This window comes from Artemia franciscana, chromosome 13 (genome assembly GCF_032884065.1).
Source record: "Artemia franciscana chromosome 13, ASM3288406v1, whole genome shotgun sequence".
Classification (NCBI taxonomy): Eukaryota; Metazoa; Arthropoda; class Branchiopoda; order Anostraca; family Artemiidae; genus Artemia; species Artemia franciscana.
In genome coordinates, this window is record NC_088875.1 from 41,568,037 (window position 1) to 41,590,026 (window position 21,990).

The 21,990-nt window shown below is 33.9% G+C and overlaps 1 protein-coding gene across 3 annotated transcripts in view; it reads right to left on the reverse strand.

Moving 5' to 3' along the window:
* Nucleotides 1-2,545: 2,545 nt before the first annotated feature.
* Nucleotides 2,546-21,990, reverse strand: part of LOC136034946 (CCR4-NOT transcription complex subunit 11-like) — a 38,887-nt gene continuing 19,442 nt past the window's right edge. For 2 of the 3 annotated variants that reach the window (XM_065716488.1, XM_065716490.1), the window contains exons 6-10: nt 17,888-18,020; nt 14,837-15,049; nt 10,733-10,872; nt 8,391-8,556; nt 2,546-2,802 (exon numbers count right to left, since the gene is read on the reverse strand). In XM_065716488.1, coding sequence (XP_065572560.1) covers nt 2,668-2,802; nt 8,391-8,556; nt 10,733-10,872; nt 14,837-15,049; nt 17,888-18,020 — 787 coding nt within the window. In that variant the 3' untranslated portion in view covers nt 2,546-2,667. Of the gene's footprint in view, nt 2,803-3,303; nt 3,451-8,390; nt 8,557-10,732; nt 10,873-14,836; nt 15,050-17,887; nt 18,021-21,990 lie in introns of those variants that run through there. The other variant, XM_065716489.1, reaches the window with a different exon arrangement.

Here is a 21,990-nt window from a genome sequence, read left to right on the forward strand (position 1 = left end):
CTAAAAAGTTATTATAGCTTTAAACATTTAGTTTTTGTCGCTATAAAGTAGTATTACAGCTTTGCTAAAATGTGTGGTTAGCTATGATTTTCTTTTGTTAATGAGTATTTTTCCAATTTTCACGTTTTCGGTTTAATAGTTACGATTCCGGTGTCTGATGTAAATTCTTAAGTAGGATAAGGTGATATAAACGTTGGTTTCGATTGTATTCAATATTACTATTGTACAAGTTTCTTTCAATTTGAAATCGAGACTTGAAACGGCTCTTGATAAGACGATAATTTAACAGTAATTTCTAGATAATATACTTGAAAGAATGCTTCGGGGGGAGAATATTCAAAAGATTACATATGAATATTAATGAGAACAAATATATATCCGAGGTATCACTCCACTTTCTTTTTTTTTGCGATTCTCCAAACTCTTTTATTTTTGACTTACGTCCACGGTTTCTTAGAGCGGTGGGGAAAAGATGTAATTCTGACACCCTGAATGAGCATTATTTCTTTCGATTGGGTTGATCTTCCCCTGAAAGTCCAAACTTCATACCGTAGATGTTCCTGAGACGATATTTCACATGCGCTGTTTTAACAGTCTGAATTCACATAGTATCATTGAATTAGTTCATCATATTTGCGACTTTGACGTGAGTGTTTGCTTTGTCTGAAAAAAATGTTATTCTAGCACCATGACTCCACATCAACTCTTTTGATTGAGATAAACATCCCCTTGATATTCCCTGAAAGTTTCCAGTTGATACTGATAACCGTTCCTGAGGTAATGCAGATACACCCTTTTAACAATCCGAATTCACATAGTGTCTTTTGATTAAGATCAACATCCCCCTTAACATTTTCTGAAAGTTTCAACTTATTAAACTCAAATGCTCCTGAAATACTGTAGATATGCCGTTTTGAAAACCTGGATGTAAATGGAATCCTTTCATTTAGTTCAACGTCCTGATCGACATTTTCTGAAATCTTCAACTTGACAAATTTAGCCTTTCCTGAGATATTACAGATACACCCTTTTGACAATGGTGATACACATAGTATCTTTGAGTTCAACATCCCTTTCAAAATTCTCTCAAAGTTTCAACTTAATGCCTTTAGCTGTTCTCGAGCTATTCCGGATATGCCGTTTGGGCAACATGGATGCGCATATTGTTTTTTGATAACCCTGAAAGTTTCAACTTAGTACTCGTAGTCGTTATTGAGATCAAAATAAACGAGCCCAGATCAGCTTTTTGGACAACCTGGATGCTTAAACTATTTGATTTAGTTCAACCGTAGCAGCAATAATAGTAAATCGGAATGGTAGAGTAGCAGTAATCGCCAGCAGTCACAGTCCCAGTAACAAGCGGTCGTAGTCGCAGTTGCAAATAGTCGCACTCACAAGTAGTCGTTGTCCCTGTAATAGTAGTGACCCTAAAGATTTCAAGTTAATACCTTTATCCTTACCTAATATATTCCAAATACACCCTCTTAATAATCTCGATGCACATAAGTGTCTTTTGATTTAGTTCAACATTCTCAGAAACTTGACCTTTTACATCCTTAGCCTTTTCGGACACACCCACGATCAGACATTCTCACCTTTCCCAATGATGAATCCTATGTATAAACAACGGGCAAATTTTATACAACCTATGTCTTTGGGGCTGTGCGGGATCATGGTAGCCCCAGGGGCATTGTTATTGGACCTTTTGACTCTTCTGAACACGATCGCTGTCTCCAAATGCCAATCAATATTGAGGAGGGGCGTATAAAGGGCAAGGGGGACTGGCTATCCCTGACCACTTGTCAACATACCCCTCAACATCCAGCAAGCGTATAGTATACTTTGATCTTGTTCAACACATTCTTCAATGTTTTTCTCAGTGTTTCACCTTAACACCCTAGCCTTTTTAGAGATTCAGGATGAAAACTACCCCCCCTCCTTTATATAATACACCCTATATGTAAAAAATGAGCAACTTTCACCTTATAGTCCTTACCTAAAGCCGTTCCTAGGGTTGGTGCACCCGGGAAAATTAACTATTATTAATTAAAAAAAAAAAAACAAAAAAACAAAAAAAACGGCATACTGTGCATTGTCGATGTGTCTGGCATTGTGACAAGAGTTATTCATAAAGATAAAACATTTTTGTTTTGTATGTCAGCTAGTTTTAAATTTTCAGAAAGTGTGATTTTACAAAATTGTATCCTTTTTTCAACAACCGTAACAATCATTTTTTCTTTAACAGCATGCCTGCGCAAAAGGGGAGGGGGAATCAGCTACCTCTTCGATTTGCCCCAAAAGCACCTTTATTAAATTAGTAGCCAAAAATCACACTTATTGTGATTTCAGCGAAATGTCAAGGAAAAATTCTTTCATCTCTCCGTCCTTAAATGTTAGACGTGTGTGCACTTGAGTTCAATGGTATTGCCGTTCAGGTGGTTCAGTCAATATATTAAAATTTTAACTAATTTCTGTCGCTGTCTTCTCAATAACACTTATCCTGTTTTTCTAAGAATAGAAAAATTAAACTAGAAAGCCATCAAGCTACAAGAGAAATATAGATACATATTAGAAAATAAAAAAAAATTAATAGGCAATAACAGACAAGCAGATACGAAGCGAAATATACACTCATTTTCAGCTCCAAAAAGTGTGTAGATTTTTCGTTTATTTCGAGTTGGGACTAGAGCCACCGGGTAAAGGCTCGCCAGTTTCAAGTTGCTTGAGCAGCCGATAGAGAGCAGCAGCTTCTCGGATACGACTGAATTGAATGCAGAAAGACTGGACTTCAATAAAAACCTCCTATAAATAATTGTAGTAATAAACAATATGTTAGCTAAAGTGTAAAGGACTTATAATCTTAAGATTAGCCAAAATATCAAATAAAATTAGCCGATAGAGAGCAGCAGCTTCTCGGATAAGACTGAATTGAACGCAGAAAGACTGGACTTCAATAAAAACCTCCTATAAATAATTGTAGTAATAAACAATATGTTAGCTAAAGTGTAAAGGACTTATAATCTTAAGATTAGCCAAAATATCAAATAATATTAGCCGATAGAGAGCAGCAGCTTCTCGGATAAGACTGAATTGAACGCATAAAGACTGGACTTCAATAAAAACCTCCTATAAATAATTGCAGTAATAAACAATATGTTAGCTAAAGTGTAAAGGACTTACAATCTTAAGATTAGCCAAAATATCAAATAAAATTAGCCGAAAGTGAGCAGCAGCTCCTCGGATAAGACTGAATTGAACGCAGAAATACTAGACTTCAATAAAAACCTCCTATAAATAATTGCAGTAATAAACAATATGTTAGCTAAAGTGTAAAGGACTTACAATCTTAAGATTAGCCAAAATATCAAATAAAATTAGCCGATAGAGAGCAGCAGCTTCTCGGATAAGACTAAATTGAACGCAGAAAGACTGGACTTCAATAAAAACCTCCTATAAATAATTGTAGCAATAAACAATATGTTAGCTAAAGTGTAAAGGACTTACAATCTTAAAATTAGCCAAAATATCTTATTTGGCAGCGTTTGCACTGTTCGCGTTTGATTTGATGACGTGCACATAAAATGAACTTAACGCTATTTTTTCCAATCCACTTTATTGTGTCACTATGTCCAAAATGAGTGGGTGTATCTTAGATTTGCATAAATTTGCGAGACAGCAAAAATAAGGTACATGAAAATATCTTCCTCACGGTTTTTATTTGAACGTTTAAATAAGAAACTGTAAAAATTACACCCTGGCTGAACAATATGCCTTCATTTTTGGTAGACTGCAAACAAAATTATGTTAATGTTCACAACTAAGCCGAGGCAGGGATGTTAGGGCAAATGACAACCGTAACCGAAATAAAAATTAAGTTATGTAGTATTTGAACTAAAAAAAAGTCATGCATTTATCATCGCAACTCGTTCCAATGTGCATACTTTGATCGTAAAACTTTACTCAACCTCTCTAAAGTATGTACTGAGCGTAGTTCTTCTCTGGCCATTGCCTCCAAAAATAAAAACAGTGAGTAAAGATTTAATAGAGGAGTAATTACCGCTTTTTAACTTATTTGAGAAAAAAGAACAAAATAAGCAGTTTTTCAGTTGTTTTTTTTTTATTTTTTACTATGTTCTTCACTATGTAAACTGAAGATCTAATAATATTCTTTGACGTCGAAACCTTAAAATACTAAGGACATTAAAATAAAAACATTTTTGTCCCCTGGACTAAATGAAAACCCTGATTGTTACAAGATTAATCTTCTCGTCAAAATAAATCAGTATAACGGATTATCAAAACTTGACAACGCTTTTCGTACGTGAAAATTTCACCATTGACGATTCTCAAAGGCAACTAAACTTTCAAATGAAAGCTATACGTTTTCAAGCTTTTTGGTGCCATGTGTTTTTAACTGATTTTCGCTGATTTCTCACCCATGCTTCTTTTTTTTTAAATTTGGCACCCGCTACAAACAGAAGCTGCATAATTGCATATGGAGGTGCTTTAAATTAAAAATTGAACTAACAATTTTCTCTAATTTTCTCGGACAGATATGGTTTCGAAAGCTACCCCTTAACCGGCTAAAACAATCACATTTCATTTTCATTGTCCTTGGTACTAAAAGAAAAATGTAAGAAGATGGATTCGTCAGATTGACTTCCAAAAGACTCGTGCAAAGACTTTAAATTAATTTTCTGGTTGACAACACATATTAATGGGCTACCCCGAACTATGTGAAAGGATTTTATAGGATTAATATTTGCTTGTACATATTGGATATTATGAAATCGTGAACAAAAGTTCTTTATATATCTGAAAACACGTTTTTTCCTTCACTTTAGTATGAATAACCAGGGTGAATCCATTGATGGGTATTGGAGAACATGCCCTTCCCCCAGAAGATCAAAAGGTGCACTAATTACAAGACTGGAGAAGCGGAGACTACCAAAGGCTAACTACAAGTTTTGCAGTTTTACTTTTTGGAGGAATTCCCCCCCCCCCACCTGATATCAGTTCTTGATCTAGCCGTTAATATTCATGCCATATATATATATATATATATATATATATATATATATATATATATATATATATATATATATATATATATATATATATATATATATATATATATATATATATATATATATATATATATCACAGCTTAGATACTAATACAGTTAATAAAACTCCTATCTTGCCCGTGAGAAGCTTCTGGTACATAGCTCTGAACTTGGCGCCTCCTCCAAGCCCGCGCTCCGACGCTTAGATCGTACTACAAGACCATAGGCGGGAACACCATAGCTCTGAACTATTGGTATCTAAGCTGTGAATTGCTCTGACTTTAGATCCAGACTGCCAGTTTCCTGTCTCCAGCTGCTAGCATCGCTACCACGCACTGTGTTCCAAAAATAAATCGAGTTTTCATAACTGTATTGGTATCTAAGCTGTGATATGAAAAACTGGACAAGACCAAACGAAAAAATAAACTAAATCGGTTAGACAAAACAAAAGAAAGACACATTCCAGAACAAAACAAAGTCTCCATTTATGTCGCATAATATTACCATAGAGCGGGATGATCCTGAATCCTCCAAATTTTAAAAAGGGTCTAACAACGTCTGTACTGCGGTAACTGTTATTATATGTCAAAATAACTGTTTACTCTTCAGTTTATAAAAATAATGGTAGTAACAACTTATTATTACCCTCTGTACATAACAAAGACGCACTAGGGGAGTATAAAAAAGAGGAGGAAAAACAAAAAGGACCAAAAAAAAAACTTACGCGCAAATATTAACAACTTAAGTCTTAAGCACTCAGTTAACAAGGGTCAAATTATATGATATTTTGCATCTTAACACACTAGGCAGGTGATAGAAGAAAAATCAGCAGAAAATCAACAATTCTATTGCAGCGGTCAGCGATCCTACATAATAGTTCATACATTTTTTGACAAGTCTCAAAAACACCGTCGGGACATGAAACTATTACGGGTCCAAATAGGGACATTGAGAAAATACTTGCAGAGCCTAAAGAACAACGATCGCATTTGTACTTTATCAGAGACGCAGAAAAGTTTCCAAAAAGGGGTAAAAACAACGCATGTGATGTGAATATGCAGCCGACTAATGTTATCTAATAACTAGCATTAATCCGTAAAATACATTCCGTGCAAATTTTCGCGCAATAGGGCTCTCTATCACCTATGCAAATGTACTTTTACTAAATAACTATTAAGGGGTGCTGTAATAAACTAATTTTTAAAGGTACGCTAAGCTGAAACAGAAGGAAAAAATCGTTTGATTATGAGAGAAGCAATGCCAAACCATATTCTACCATTATTCACCAAAGGTTTCCATGGATTACAGAGTTAAAAGAAGCAATAAAAAGTAAGCTTATGTCAATTTTGGGAAGGCTGGAGCGTTTGCACTGTTGGAGAGTTAGATTCAAAGTGAAGGTCTGATCACTGCTCCCCCTCAATCCTCAAAATCTGCATTGGTTTTTGAGTGTTCGCTCATCACTTACTGCCTCGAGTTATTTGAGCAGAATCAAAACAAAAACCTAGGTAAATATCACTCAGCAGGTGCAAAATCACATTTGCCTACCTTTTTGAATGCTGGGATTTTTACTTATACCTTCCAGAAAAGAGTGAAGGTCTTTTTTCACAAATCAGACTGAAGAGAAGTTCTAGCTACTCTGCTACAGCATATGGTAAGCTTTGTAACCCTCAGGAAGGAAACCGTCTTCACCAAGCGACCTATACCGTTTTGAGCAGTTTAATAACATTTAGCATATCTGAGGGTGAAGGCGGTATGGTGTCTTCTCAGATGCTGATAGTAGCATGTTCATCACAGCTTGCCCTCCTGCATATGAATTAAGAAGATATCTGAGGCGACTCTTCGAGCGATTAAGTTTTCCTTGTGCATCGGGGTTCGCAATTCCTTGAGTTATTTAGGGAAAAAGATGAAATTAACTTTATTCAAATAGTTCTTTGAGGGTTCTATACAGCCTTCTGGCAATATTATTTAGTCTGCTTTTCTCGCCTCTAGTACAACCTTTTCCAAGAAATTTTTGAAGGTAGAGACATAAGTTCACTTTAAGCTGTTTAACTATTGACTTTTTTATTGCTGCCAATCCGTTTGATGCTTATCGTCTGGCCTCAATTAACTTTACGGTCTTGTCCAAGACTAAAATTTCCTTTCCTTCATTGGGCCGAGTCAGCAATTTCTTTGGCCACCTCTTCAGTAGAGTCCTGGAATCGTTTCCATAAGGTGTCAAGTCCATATTCTGTCATGCTTACGAACTAGTTCTGTAACTTTTGAAAGGATAGTTCTATCACTGCTTGAATTTTCAATTGTCTCTTTGTTAGGCATATCTTCAAAAGTATTTCAGCTATATCAATGAAAATAAAGCAGTGACATTGAAAACCATCGCGATTAAGGCTGTGGTGGTTATTACCAGTACACAGAGGATTGGATCCATTAAAACAAAGCAACATCTTCTCTCAAAGGTAGGATCAAAGGGTAGTAAGGTCTTCGTCACATTCTTTCAGGCTTACGATCTAGTTTTAGAGAGGGTGCTTCGATCAATACATGAATTTTCAGTTTCTTCACGCGTAAGTTTCTTTAACAGGGTCGTCTCTTCCTTTGGCTAAACTTCAGAAGCATTAGAAGTCTTATAGCAATGATTTTAAAGCGACTTTTAAAACCCTAAAGATTGAAGCTGTGATGGTTATTACGATTACATAGAGGATTCAATCCAACAAGACAAAAGAGAATCTTCACTCAAAGGCAAAAAAACAAGATAAATATTTGACTCAACTGTTATGGAGCATTTAACTGAATTTCTCGTATCATATTATACGATTCAGTAAAACAAAATTAATATTCATTTGACTTTTACCAAGTTCTCAGTTTGTAAAAAGATTAACGGTTACAACAGGCTAGTATTTAATTAGCGCTATGTTATTGGTACTTTTATTATCAGTTACCAATTAATTACCGGTAGGTTACTTGATTATTTTTTGGGTGGTAGATAGGTGGTTCAATGATGATCTCAACTATGGTGCTATTAATAATTCGATGGCGACATTGTTTAAAGAGAGACTGTAAACTTCCCAAATCTTCAGTGTGTGTCTGACACAATGAAAAATATTTCTTGGATTGTCACAGACTTTGAGTCAAACATTCTTTATTTGGTGTCGAAACATAGTTTTAAGTGCCGGTAAATTATACGTTACGTCACAGATTTGTTTTTACAGGAATTCACTTTATAGATCCCGGAGAAGAAAAAGCGGAGATACTGGCACCAACAGGATTTATCTATTGCTATTTTAAGTGTACAGTCGCTATCTAGGTAACCAGGATCACAAAAAAAAATTTTACCTGGACGTTTATAATCTTATTTCTAATGAGAGACTGAAGGAAGACACAAACAAGACGAACCAGACGATTTTGCATATATTTATCTTGGATTGTCTCGCAAGTGGATATACAGTTAGATATGTATAGATGGATGAATTCTGGCGGCAAATCAACAGTAGACGTCAGCCTGTGAAATAAGATAGAATATAGAAAATTTTAGTAACGTATCATATTTCAGACAGACGTATTTTATTCTCTTGATTTTAAAACATTTTCCTTTGAAAGTTAAACGAACTATTAGATAGTAAATTTTCTTGAATTTTTCAGCTAGAAACAAAACATATAGTTAACAAACAACCCTTCTTATATTTCCTCTCAATGAGCAGTATAAGAAAGTCTGATTTTTTCCCTTAAGAAAATATCCGAAATTGCTTAAAAAGAGGAATACTTAATTGCTCAAAAACAGAAATATTTCAGGTACTGAATTCAGTAAAAAGGGATAGACTGCGACTACCATACCACAGGTACAAACAGTAAAAAGTTGAAACGGGGGAGGGATCGTTGTCTTTCTTTAAGAAAGAGAAGTTTAAAGCTCAACTATCTTTATTTTTGTAGATCATAACATCTTCACCAATAATTTACCGGGAAGAGGGGCCTTGGTGTCGCAGTGTTTTCGATCTCAGCTTGGTAATAGGGGACTCAGAGTTCAAACTCGGCTGTGGCACTTAACTGCAGGCTCGATGCAAGAACCTTAGTAGTCAAGAAACGTCCTTAATCCAGTACATACATACATACATTACCGAGAGGAAGGTTTCAGACAGAGGTAAAAGATTCTTGTATCCAGGGAGTATTGACTTTGTAATGGCAGCGAAGAACTGAAATTTTTCAGAAAAGTTCAATCAATTCAACTTCAACTCATAAAATTAAACTGATTAGTTTTGCTTATTTATCTTCATTACTAAAATGGCTACACTGATGGAAACATGATGCTATCCTAAAAACTTCATATGTCTGAATCAACTAAAAAAAATATTAGAAAATTGTGGTTTTCAATTATTAATAGACCTAAGATAGGTCCAGGAGACAAAAAAGTTTATTTTGATTTTCTTATACTTTAAGAGGTCAAGAAATCGAATTTTTAAAAGGGTTTAGATAAGGTACTTCTTCAAACTACACAGCCTTTTTGAGCAGCGTGGCTTTATTTTCTTAAATAAAATTATGCGCCACGGACACTCAAAAACAATTTTGTTTATATTTTTCACAATAGTCTTTGTCTTTTGCGAAGTAAATGTCTCCTTATGAAGACAATTTCCTTACGAAGGAATAGCGATAGTGGACAGTCACGAGTCACGAAAATAAATCTGTCGATAAGCTACTAGTTTCTTTAAAATATTGCGAATTTTAACTCCAGAAAAACAACTAGCTGACGTACATAGCAAAAATACGAATATCAACAAAAATAACATCAGCAATTATATTAAATATAACCAATCTGAACAAGATTTTTAGAATATTAATTTTTTTTAGATTAAATAATATTTCAAACTGTTATAATATCAATTTTTCATAATTTAAGAAATATAAGTAAAACTCTTCACAAAGGATAAATCAAAAACAAATATCGAAAAAAAGCCGACATTTAAAGCGATTTTTTTTATATAGAAAGGCTTCGTTAACACTTGTTAATCTCGTTATTATAGTTATTACATAAGTAAATCAATTAAGTTTGCTCCCATTTGTATTTCCGTCCACGAAGTTAAACTTATTTCATTAAATTCTTTTTACAAAATTACCCATATATGCATTTTGATAAAGTAGGATTGAAAGCACCTCCTGTAAATTTTCATTCACCAAACAAAAGACTTACACTTGAGTTAATTTTTTTTTATCTCATAAAAAGCAAAGAGAGGTTAAGCAAAAAAAAAAAGGTTGTTCATTTTCCTATACGACTTCTTTTCTCCAGCAAATACTTTTTTCCAGAAGTCAAAGACAAATTGAATGTTTCAACAAAAAAAAAGAAAATAGATTGGGGAGGCTAGAATGTGTAAGGAAAAGGTTAGAGATTAGCTACAAAGCTCATCAGTTCAATAGCTGATTTTGTATGCATGAAATAATCACACTGGAGCTCATAAAGTTTCATCAAAATGTAGCAAAACAAATAAAATAAGGAAGAATAAAAATAAACTAATCTTTATGTTTAGAAGTAATAAGCTTTTAAGTTTACGATTTTTTACTTAAACAGATAATATATAGGATAGGGATTTGAGGAAAAACTTAAAAAGGGAAAAGAAAGAGAAACAAAAGGGAAGAAAGAAAAGAAACAAAAAGAAACATTACAGAACCAACAAAAAAGACAAATTTACCTATTCACCACCTCCATGGAATGAAGAGACATTTCCATGTTGACAAGGATGCTTAGGTAATCCGTAATTTGAGATGTATTCATCAAATGGAGTAAAACTTCAATTGCAATTATAGGGTTGTTTTCTACCAGCCCAGGAAGCTACAATTGAGAAACAGAAGCTAATTATATAGTATTAACTAGTATCCAATTATCTGGGGTTAAACAAAATCCAGATAAAATTCATCCGTTCTAGTATTGAAAAAGAAAAAAAAAACTTTTTAACAAGTGTGTCACTACTCTTTTGTAAAAACCTTAAAACCTACTAGACACCTGCCTTGGACACAGGGGTTGTGGCCCTGGTTTTCAAAATTTCCTGATTTTTACAACCTGTCAGCTATAAATTGACTCTTCTCCCCATCTCGAATACATTACTGGGTACCACTTTGGCATTTAAAATAAGATTCTAAAATAAATCTCCTCCTCCACCGCTCACTATTCTTCAAATATCACTAATCAACCATTCTACCACTGAAACAATGCAATCATTTTCAAATTGAGACTTGACGAAATTGAACTTCAGTAAAAGTTCACTCTTTCTCTTTTTTTTTATTTTGATCTTATTTTATGAAGACATTTCCAAAAATATTGTCAACTAAGCTGTTTTCACAAAAGTTCATATTCGAAAAAATATTCCAAGTTATTTTTCTACATTATGAATTCAATGACTGACGTTATATAAAAGCTAGAGATGTTGGTAATGAACGCGTCCGAAAGATCCCGTCACCAAAAATCCAACAAACAAACAACGAAATATCCAGCGCAGTTGTCCAAAAGCTAATGTGCTTGGTCTTTTGCGAACACTAGGCAAAAAGTTGCAGACAGAATTTCTACCCTTAGTCAAACGTACGGATGAAATGGATAGAAAGTTTCTCAAAAGAATTTTAGATCGGATCTCTGGAACCAAGTTTAGTGTAAAGCGGTTTTGCTATACCCAATCCGAAAGCACTTCGTTTCCCGGCAGATCTTTTGAGAAGAAGAAGCGGAACCTAAATTTTGTTTGGCTGTGAGAGAAGCATTCAGATGAAGTTGTGACTGTTGCTCTATTGTGACTGTTATTCTTCAAAAAAAAAAAAAAAAAAAAAAAAAAAAAAAAAAAAAAAAAAAAAAAAAAAAAAAAAAAATCCATAGCATCCAATTTGATTCAAATTCAATATTATTTTGAACTTTCAAAGAAATTCCTAGCTCAATTTCACCAAGATTTAAGATCCTTTTAGAAAACAGAGGCAAAATCGGGATATTGGGGGAAAGTCAATGCGATTGAGAATTTCCAGATATTTTTCGGAAGTTTTTAATGAATAAAAAGACACTAAGTTTACCGAATATTTTATTTTATTACAAAAATACAGCACAAAATCTACATTTTGGCTGCATTTCCATTAATTAAATTGTCAGTTTATCCAAAAACTTATCTTAGTCAAAATGAAAAATCCAACGAGCAATGCTACAACTTATCCAGGATAAAACAAGATTTTGGAGCTCTCAGACATGCTCAATATCAAAGTGCTGCTAATTATAGGATTGAAAAATTATCAAGCGCCTTCTAGTAATGTAAAAAGATAACCGCTTAGCGAAGACAGACAGCAATTCGCCTTCAATATGTACAGATTTCAATTCTACGCAAGACTTTGCTGGGACTCAAATACACAAATCTCCGTATCTCAAAATATTACTTTAAAGTTATTAATAATAACTTAAAGATAAAACTTAAACAAATACAATGAAAAGAAGTAAACGGCTCGAATATGTCAAATATAACTTATCTTAAAGAAATTTAACCCGTCAAATTAAATTTTTTTGGAGCAATAAGCTCTCTACCCTTAGTCAAACGTACGGATGAAATGGATAGAAAGTTTCTCAAAAGAATTTTAGATCGGATCTCTGGAACCAAGTTTAGTGTAAAGCGGTTTTGCTATACCCAATCCTCCCTCAAGTTACAACATACCTCACTCACGAAGCAACAAAATTAATTTTTCAACAGCCAACTTTTCAATTTGGAAATTTGACATGCAAATTTTTGGATGAAATCATAACAAACCTCTGCTCAGCGCCAATCTCCAAATGTTTGAATTCGAAAAAGGTCTTTAGACTAAAATAAGAAAAAAAAACATACTAACCCTTAAAATATTAAGGCGGCCCTTGAAGGGCAACAGAGGGTGTCTATCTAGCGATCCTAATATAACCATAACAACCCATTTGACCTTCAATTTTTTATTCCTCTTGGAGAGGGCAACGATAAATATTTACGTGTTATACTTATAGTACCTTCTTTTAAAAAAGACACAAAAAAGGTCCCAATTCACATCCACTTTTGTTACGTTTTTTACGTGGTATGTTACGTGTTATGTTTTTTACGTGGTATGTTACGTTTTTGATTACTCTGCCATAACTGTAATAACCAATCTAACCTTAATTTTCAATTCCTCCCAGATAAATATCCATTGTTATCTTTACACTCCATTCTTTCTATACCAAGGAAAAGAAACAAAACAAACTTATGGTCTGGGCAGAGCCCCGCTTCGTATACTACATCACAAAAGATAATTGCTTTATTTTTCGTCATGGATAATTTATATTTTGGATAATATATTTGGATAATACAATATTGGATAATATTATAATGGATAATTTATATCTCCAGATATCTAAAAAAGATATTTTGAGGAGCCTTACAGAGCAAGTAATTCAGCAATGACGAGAAAAAACGGGCCTTTAGAAGACCCCAGCTTTGTAAACAATATTAACATCACTGGCTTAGTTTATTTAAGGCTAAATATATTAGGGCAAAATCACCTTTTTTGGTGTAACACCAGGGCTTACTACCCTTTTTCTGTGTAATTTATACGTTTTTCCATTGCAATTACCTTTTCTGGGATAAGGCCAGCGCTTGAAAATCTTTCTCGTTGTAATTAATAGCATTTTCTGGTGCAATTACCGTAATAACATTTTCCTTTATAGCCTGTAATTACCTTAACATTTTCCATAGTTTTTAACTCGTTTTTAATTAACTAGTTTTAATACTTTAAGCTTAACTAGTTTTAACTCGTTTTTAATCGCCTATATTAACCTTAATAATTACTTCTAATAAAATGCCTTTTCTGATACAATAACAGTGCTTAGCAACTTTTAAGGTATAATTAATAACATTGTCTGGTGCCTTTACCTTATGATATTTCATGTGCAGCCTGTAATTACCTCAACCTTTCTTAGTAGCTTATAAATACTCTAGAAGCTTTTTCTAAAGAAATTGTCTTTTCTGGGGTAAGACTAGGGCTCAGTAACCTGACTTGGTGTAATTTATAAGTTGTTCTGTCGCTGTTACCTTTTCTGGTGCAAAACCATCGCTTAGCAACTATTTCAGTTGCAATTAATAGCCATTCCTGGTTGGATAACCTTTCTAAAATTTTCCTATAAAAGACCTTTTCTAGCGAGATTATCTTCTCTTGTACAAGACCAGCGCTTGGTAGCCTTTCGTAATTTATAAGGTAGCCCATGGCGCAATTTATAAGTTTTTTTAGATTATTTATCTTTTCTGGTGCAATGTTTTGTTTAGCGACACTTTTTGTTGTAATTAATAGCTATTTCTGTTTTAATTACCTTGGTAGTATTTTCCTAAAAACCTGTAATTACCTTTACCTTTTCCTGATAGACTGTAGATAACTTAATAATTGGTAGCCTTTCGTAATTATAAGGCGCTTGGTAGCCTTTCGTAATTTATAAGGTAGCCCATGGCGCAATTTATAAGTTTTTTTAGATTATTTATCTTTTCTGGTGCAAAGTTTTGTTTAGCGACACTTTTTGTTGTAATTAATAGCTATTTCTGTTTTAATTACCTTGGTAGTATTTTCCTAAAAACCTGTAATTACCTTTACCTTTTCCTGATAGACTGTAGATAACTTAATAGTTTTTTCTAGTGAAATCATCTTTTCTGGTGTAAGACTACTACTCAGTAGCCTTTCTTGGTGTAATCAATAAGTTTTTTTCTGGTGAAGTTACCGTTTTTGGTTTAAGACCATCGCTTTTTAGCATTTCTTGATGTAATCAATAAGTTTCCTAATGAAATTACCTTTTCTGGCGTAAGACCAGCGTTCAGTACAAAGCTATAATCATTTTCTAAGTGACTTTGTACAGCTTGCTGCTGACTCAGGGTCAAAACGGTATCGAAGCCCTTCACAAAAAGTGCTTCAGCTTCTTCTATCGGTGTTGACGGTGGCAGATTTTCACAAGTATCAAATAGCGGCCGGAATACAGACAGATCTTGAGTAGTCAGCCAGACTAGCTACAAAAAAGGAAGGAAAAATGCAGGTAAATACAAATACATTGCATCATAGACACTAAACAGTCATGTTTAAAAGCAATATCGATGTATTTTTTGTCTTTATGAGTGACAAGCAAAATGCCATATATTACAGACTGAAGCAACAATTTCAGGATAAAGTAGGTTCTCAATTTGATCCTTTATTTTCAATACCTTACTTTGAATTTTCTTTTCAATATGATATAAGGGTCGCCCATTACACTAACTTTTTTAATACACACGACCCATACATCTCGAAAGATTAGGCACAGATGGATTACTGTGTTATATGTCTTGATTTCTTATTGGTGATTAAATAAAAAAAACAAGTTTTTTTAACTGAAAGTAAGGAGCGACATTAAAACTTAAAACGAACAGAAATTACTTCGTATATGAAAGAGGCTGCTTTCTCATCAACGCCCCGCTCTTTACGCTAAAGTTTGACTCTGTCTCTCAATTCTTCTTTTTAAAACAGTAAAAAACTTTAGCGTAAAGAGCGGGGCGTTGATGAGGAAGCAGTCTCTTTCATATACGAAGTAATTTCTGTTCGTTTTAAGTTTTAATGTCGCTCCTTACTTTCAGTTAAAAAACTTGTTTTTTTTATTTAATTTCTGAACGTTTTTGAATCAATGCATGTTTTGATTTTGGCTCTCCACAGAGGAATAATTAAAACGAAATTTGCAATTTTTTTTGGCTAAATGGCTTTCTCATAATTTTGACCGAATAGTTTTGAGAAAAGAAGAGCGGGGGAGGAAGCTTAGTTGCCCTCCGATTTTTTGGTTAATTAAAAAGGCAACTAGAACTTTAAATTTTTTACGAATATTTTTATTAGTAAAAGATTAACGTAACTTATAAATTAGCTTACGTAAAGAACTTTTGTATTCTCATATTTTTATTACATATATGAGGGGGTTCGCCCCCTTGTCAGATCCTCGCTCTTTACACTAAAGCTTAAATTTTGTCCCAATTCATTAAGAATGACCCCAGAATCACAAAGCCGCAGAATAAATAGTTGAAATTACTAAAAATACTTTAACGTAAAGAGCGAGGTATTAGGAGGAGGTGAGCCCCTCAAATGGGTAATAATTTCTGTTTGTTTTAAGTTTTAATGCTGTTCCTTACTTCCAGCTGAAAGAACTTTTTCATATTTATTTTTTCATTGTTTTTTTAAATAATGCTAGTAAATCCTGCGCTCCCTTCATGAAGATTTTCTTCCCCCATGACAAATTATCGATGGAAAGTTCCCTCAGCATATCCCCCTCTTCTCAACCCCTCCACCAACCAAAAAAATCCTCCTGAAAACGCCTGTACACTTCCCAATAACCATTACTATATGTAAGCATTGGTCAAAGTTTGTAACTTGTTGCCCCTCCCATGGGGACTGTGGGGGAGTAAGTCGTCCCCAAAGACATAGTTATAAGGTTTTTCGACTACGCTGAATAAAATGGCTATCTCAGAATTTTGATCCGTTGACTTTGGTAAAACAATTAGCGTGGGAGGGGGCCTAGGTGCCCTCCAATTTTTTTGGTCACTTAAAAAGGGCACTAGAACTTTTCATTTCCGTTAGAATGAGCCCTCTTGCAACATTCTAGGACAACTGGGTCGATACGATCACCCCTGGGGAAAAAAACAAAAACAAATAAACACGCATCCGTGATCTGCCTTCTGGCAAAAAATACAAAATTCCCCATTTTTATAGATAGGAGCTTGAAACTTCTACAGTCGGGTTCTCTGATACGCTGAATCTGATGGTGTGATTTTCGTTAAGATTCTATGACTTCTAGGGGGCGTTTCCCCCTATTTTATAAAATAACGCAAAATTCTCCTTACTACAGTTCGTTACCACGAACTGTTTGATCGAAATAGCGAATCATGTATTTAGCAGGTTTCCCTACCCGCCTAGGGAAGATATACAAATCCACACGTGTGTTTTGAACAAGTTTGGTGGTCTTTTAATTGCATACATATTGCTTACCATATCTGTTAATTGCTTACCACATTTACTACCTATTAACTGCTTCCGATGTATGTTAATTGTTTACCTTATTTATAGCTTATTAACTGTTTAGAATATGATTGCTTACCATAATTTTTAATTGCTTACAATATTACCATACGATTGCTTACCATAATTTTTAATTGCTTAACATATCTATCGCTTATTAACTGCTTCTACTATATATAGTCTACTATATATGTTAATTACGAACCATATCTGGGAAAGAGAGCAGCAATACAGCAACATAAAAAAATAATAAAAACTAATATTTAAAATAATAATAAAAAATAATAAAATAAAAAAAAAAAAAAAAAAAACATAAAAACATAAAGTGCTTTTTATAGTTCTGCTTTGCCTAAATGCTAGGTTTCTGGGCTTTTATAGTTGCTTTGGAAAAGTATTTTGGTCATACGACCAATTAAGCAGTATATTTTACTTTTTTCAAAAGGAATTTAGTTGGTCAATCGTTTTAAAAAGCCAAGGATTTAGACTGGTGATTGTTTATACATACAATTGATCAAGTTTCCTGTGAAAATTAACGATTAACTCCTTCCAATGGACTTAGATAAAAATCAAAAATATGGTTCATATAAAATGAGAAGCTACAATAAAGAGACAAAGAAAGAGGGAGAGAGAAAGAGAAAAGGAGAGAGAGAGAAAGTGAGAGATAGAAAGAGAAAAGGAGAGAGAGAGAAAGTGAGAGATAGAAAGAGAGAGAGAGAGAGAGAGAGAGAGAGAGAGAGAGAGAGAGAGAGAGAGAGAGAGAGAGAGAGAGAGAGAGAGTTTTCCAATGCCTTTAATTGATTGACTAATACAAATACCTCATCTTGAGCGACATACAGAGGAGGAGCTAACCTCACAAACTCTGGTGCTATTCTGTCTCCAAGGACGTCATATTGGCTAGTTAGTAGCATTTCAGATATTTTTGCTGCACTAACTTCCGGCCCAGTCGTCCTGCAAAATACTTCAAATCATGAAAAAAAAAACGAAAAAAACGAAGAAGAGATATCTTAAAGCTCGTTCCTACTGTGATGGGCGTCAGAACGGTATACTGTCTCTATTGTGTCTTTATTTGAAGGAATATATTTGAACTAAGTGTACAATATAGATGACAAATACCCATTTATTACAGGAATATTTTGAGTTTAAACTAAAAGACTATATTCATATTCTTACCATGAAGTGAATGGAAGAGGGGGGAGGAGGCTGAGATTAACGTCCCTGCAAAAATATATCTAACCAACTTTTTACTGGTGCATCTTTCTAAAAAAAATGTTCAAACAGAATAAAACTTTGACCCTAGCTGCACCTGTTAGGCAATTAAGATACATACTACTAAACAGGCGAAATAACAACCAATAAGAAAAGCAACAAAGAAAAGATGGTCATTTAATTTCAAATAAAATAACAAACATGTATGTTAATTAAAAAAAGGTTAAATTGGCTGATCAACTGTTCAGTAAATCCCTTGCTGAACCTGTTTAGTTTCTGAGAGATATTTTCCTGGTTCAATAATCCTTGGTTTTCCTCGGTTCAAAGATAGTGACCATACAATGCATATTTATATCAATTACTTTTATATTATTTTATATTATACAAGTAAATCAATTACTTGAAATGATGTACTGATAGTAGTTCCAAATTACTGTGAGAGGAACTACTACAAGATTTAGTACTTCTTAGGGAGGGGGAGGTCAAACTTTTAATAATTTAATTTTTGATATTTTTTTTTGATTATTTCAGTGACAATACAAAAAGGCCTTTTTTAAAGGGAAATAACCAAAAATGGCATTTTCAAGATCTAGAGGGCATAGGCCTCTTGCCTTCCCCTATTGGTTCCACTGGCGGATGCAGAGGGGCTGGGGGGACCCCAAGATTTCTTCTGGCGCTAACTTATTTTGATTTTTCTTTTTTCAGAATAAATTTGTCAAATTGGTCAATTATTGGCAACTTTGTCACATTCCCACCTCCCCAATGTCTTGCTCATTAGCGCCCTTGTCACATTTGGCCTCCCCCAAAATTTTGCTCAAGATCCACCCCTGATTGGTGCACTGAGAAAGAGCGTACACCCATTTGCACGTGAAAATTCGAGATCAGATTACGTTTGTGTATATGCGTAAACACTTCTCTTTGCCATGTTAATTGATACTGTCTAAAAAAAAACTCTATTTAATAGAGATATCTCATATGAATATGAGTTTGCTAACCAGGTATTTGATTTACCCTAATCTAACGTTGCCTAAAAGAAAAACGCTGCACAAAATTATAAAAAAGCGCTGCACAAAATTATAAAAAGCGCTGCACAAACATTTGAAAATTTGTGCTGCGCTGTATGTTTCCCAATTTCTTTGGATCTAAATGAAAAATTATATGCTTGTAAGGGTTAAAAACTTTCATTAAAAACCATTTTCTTTTAAATTTTGACTTATACTTTTCTAAATAAGGGATGACACTGAATCCAAATACGTATATTTAGGACACGTCCCTCAAAATTAAGTTACTAAGTACGATTACCTGGGAAGTATTATTTCCAGGAAATTTTCTTGTCCAAATCCTTTAATTGGTATATATATAATATATATATATATGTATATATATATATATATATATATATATATATATATATATATATATATATATATATATATATATATATATATATATATATATATATATATATATATATATATATATATATATATATATATATATATGTATATATATATATATATATATACTAGCTGTTGGGATGGCGCTTCGCGCCACCCCAACACCTAGTTGGTGGGGGCGCTTTGCGCCCCCCCAAGCCCCCCCGCGCGCGCAATACGCGCCATTGTAGTTGTGTCCCTGTGTCCCACCTGTGAACATATATATATATATATATATATATATATATATATATATATATATATATATATATATATATATATATATATATATATATATATATATATATATATATATATATATATATATATATATATATATATATATATATATATATATATATATATATATATATATATATATATATATATATATATATATATATATATATATATATATATATATATATATATATGTTTTTAACTATGTAAAACATGCGAATATACAACATTCTTCGCTGTCCCATTGTCTGTGCATATAAATAGATTGTCAGGTTTACCACCTCTTGAACATGCAACATATAATTGTCCATGGGAAAAACAATCCGTATTCAAATCTATACCTCATGATTCTAATGATTGCCCTTGAGCTTTGTTGATGGTGATTGCTAATCGAAGATTCCCTGTGTCCCGGTCGTCATTTATATTCCCTGTGTCCCGGTCGTCATTTGTTTCCTGGTGTCCCAGTTTGTAATTTCTCTTTGAGTGTCCCGGTCGTCATTTATATTCCCTGTGTCCCGGTTGTCATTTGTGTCCCGGTGTCCCGGTCTGTAATTTCTATTCGAACAATCCCTGTGTCCCGGTCGTCCTTTATACATCCCGCCTGTGCCCCCGGCGTCCCCGTTGTAGTTGTGTCCCTGTGTCCCAGTCGTCATTTATATTCCCTGTGTCCCGGTCGTGATTTGTGTCCGGGTGTCCCAGTCTTTAATTACTCTTTGAGGTTCCCGTTCGTCATTTATATTCCCTGTGTCCCGGTCGTCATTTATGTCCCGGTATGTAATTTCATCAGTCGACAAACATGACGTCAGTCGACACAAAACATGACGTCACTCGACACACACACACACACACACACAGACAACTTATTTTTATATATATAGATAGATACAGTTTCTTCTTTAGTTTTTTTTCTTTTTTAGTTTTTTCTTTTTTTTAGTTTCTTCTTTTTATTGATTTGTTTTCTTCAATTTGTTAATGTTCATTCTAACATTGACACTTGGAAAAATCTTTACGTGCCAAGCATGCTATAGCTCCAACAATTTATATTAAACCTCAACATTTGGGGTATCTGTTTTAGGTTTTTTTTTTTATTTTTTTTTATTTTTAATTTTTTTTTTTGGTTTTTTCTTTTTAGTTTTTTTTTAGTTTTTTACCATTTTTCTTTTTTCGAATTACTTTAATCTATTGTCAAAATATTTCGAAATATTTATGCAATTTCCAGTTTTTACATTCTAGTTTGTTTTCTTTTATACACATAGAAGATATAATCTGGCGTAACGAACAGACAACTTATTTATATATATATATAGACTAGCTGTTGGGGTGGCGCTTCGCGCCACCCCAACACCTAGTTGGTGGGGGCGCTTCGCGCCCCCCTCCCCTAGCCCCCCCGCGCGCGCCATATTAGTTACGCGCCATTGTAGTTGTGTCCCTGTTACCTCATTATTCTAATGATTGCCCTTGAGCTTTGTTGATGGTGATATTTGTGGATGGAAATATTTCAGTTTGTATTGCAACATTCCTTGAGCTTTAGAGTCCGGGAGGGGTGAACAGAAGTGTGCACACTGGAATTTTTGAATTTTCATCCGCTCCCAAAATCTCATCAATTATAGAATTCCCACGTATCACATTAGTTTTTCTCAACTTTCCCTCATCCCAGGAATGTTCTACACCTTTAAAATAAATTCGTTTCTCTGGCCAGGAAAATTATTATTAAAATATTTATTTTTTAGGAAAACTACCAATTCCGCATTGAATAAGACATACCAGCTAGAGCGACAACACATGTTTATTGTTGTTTGAAACAATTCTCCAACTTTTAGAACTTCTGGCAGAGCCCCCTACCCCCCTCTTTTTCCTTTCTAGCTATATTTCAATATTGCTGAAAAAATAAATCAACAAAGAAAAATAGCATTCGGTTCCGTTCTGACACTAGTCGATTTTCACTTCGTCGGCCAAAGTTGATATGACCTGATAAAAAAAAAAATTCTTCCTATGCATGAATCATTCGTTCGCTCCCGTCCTAGTTCAAAGTTAAA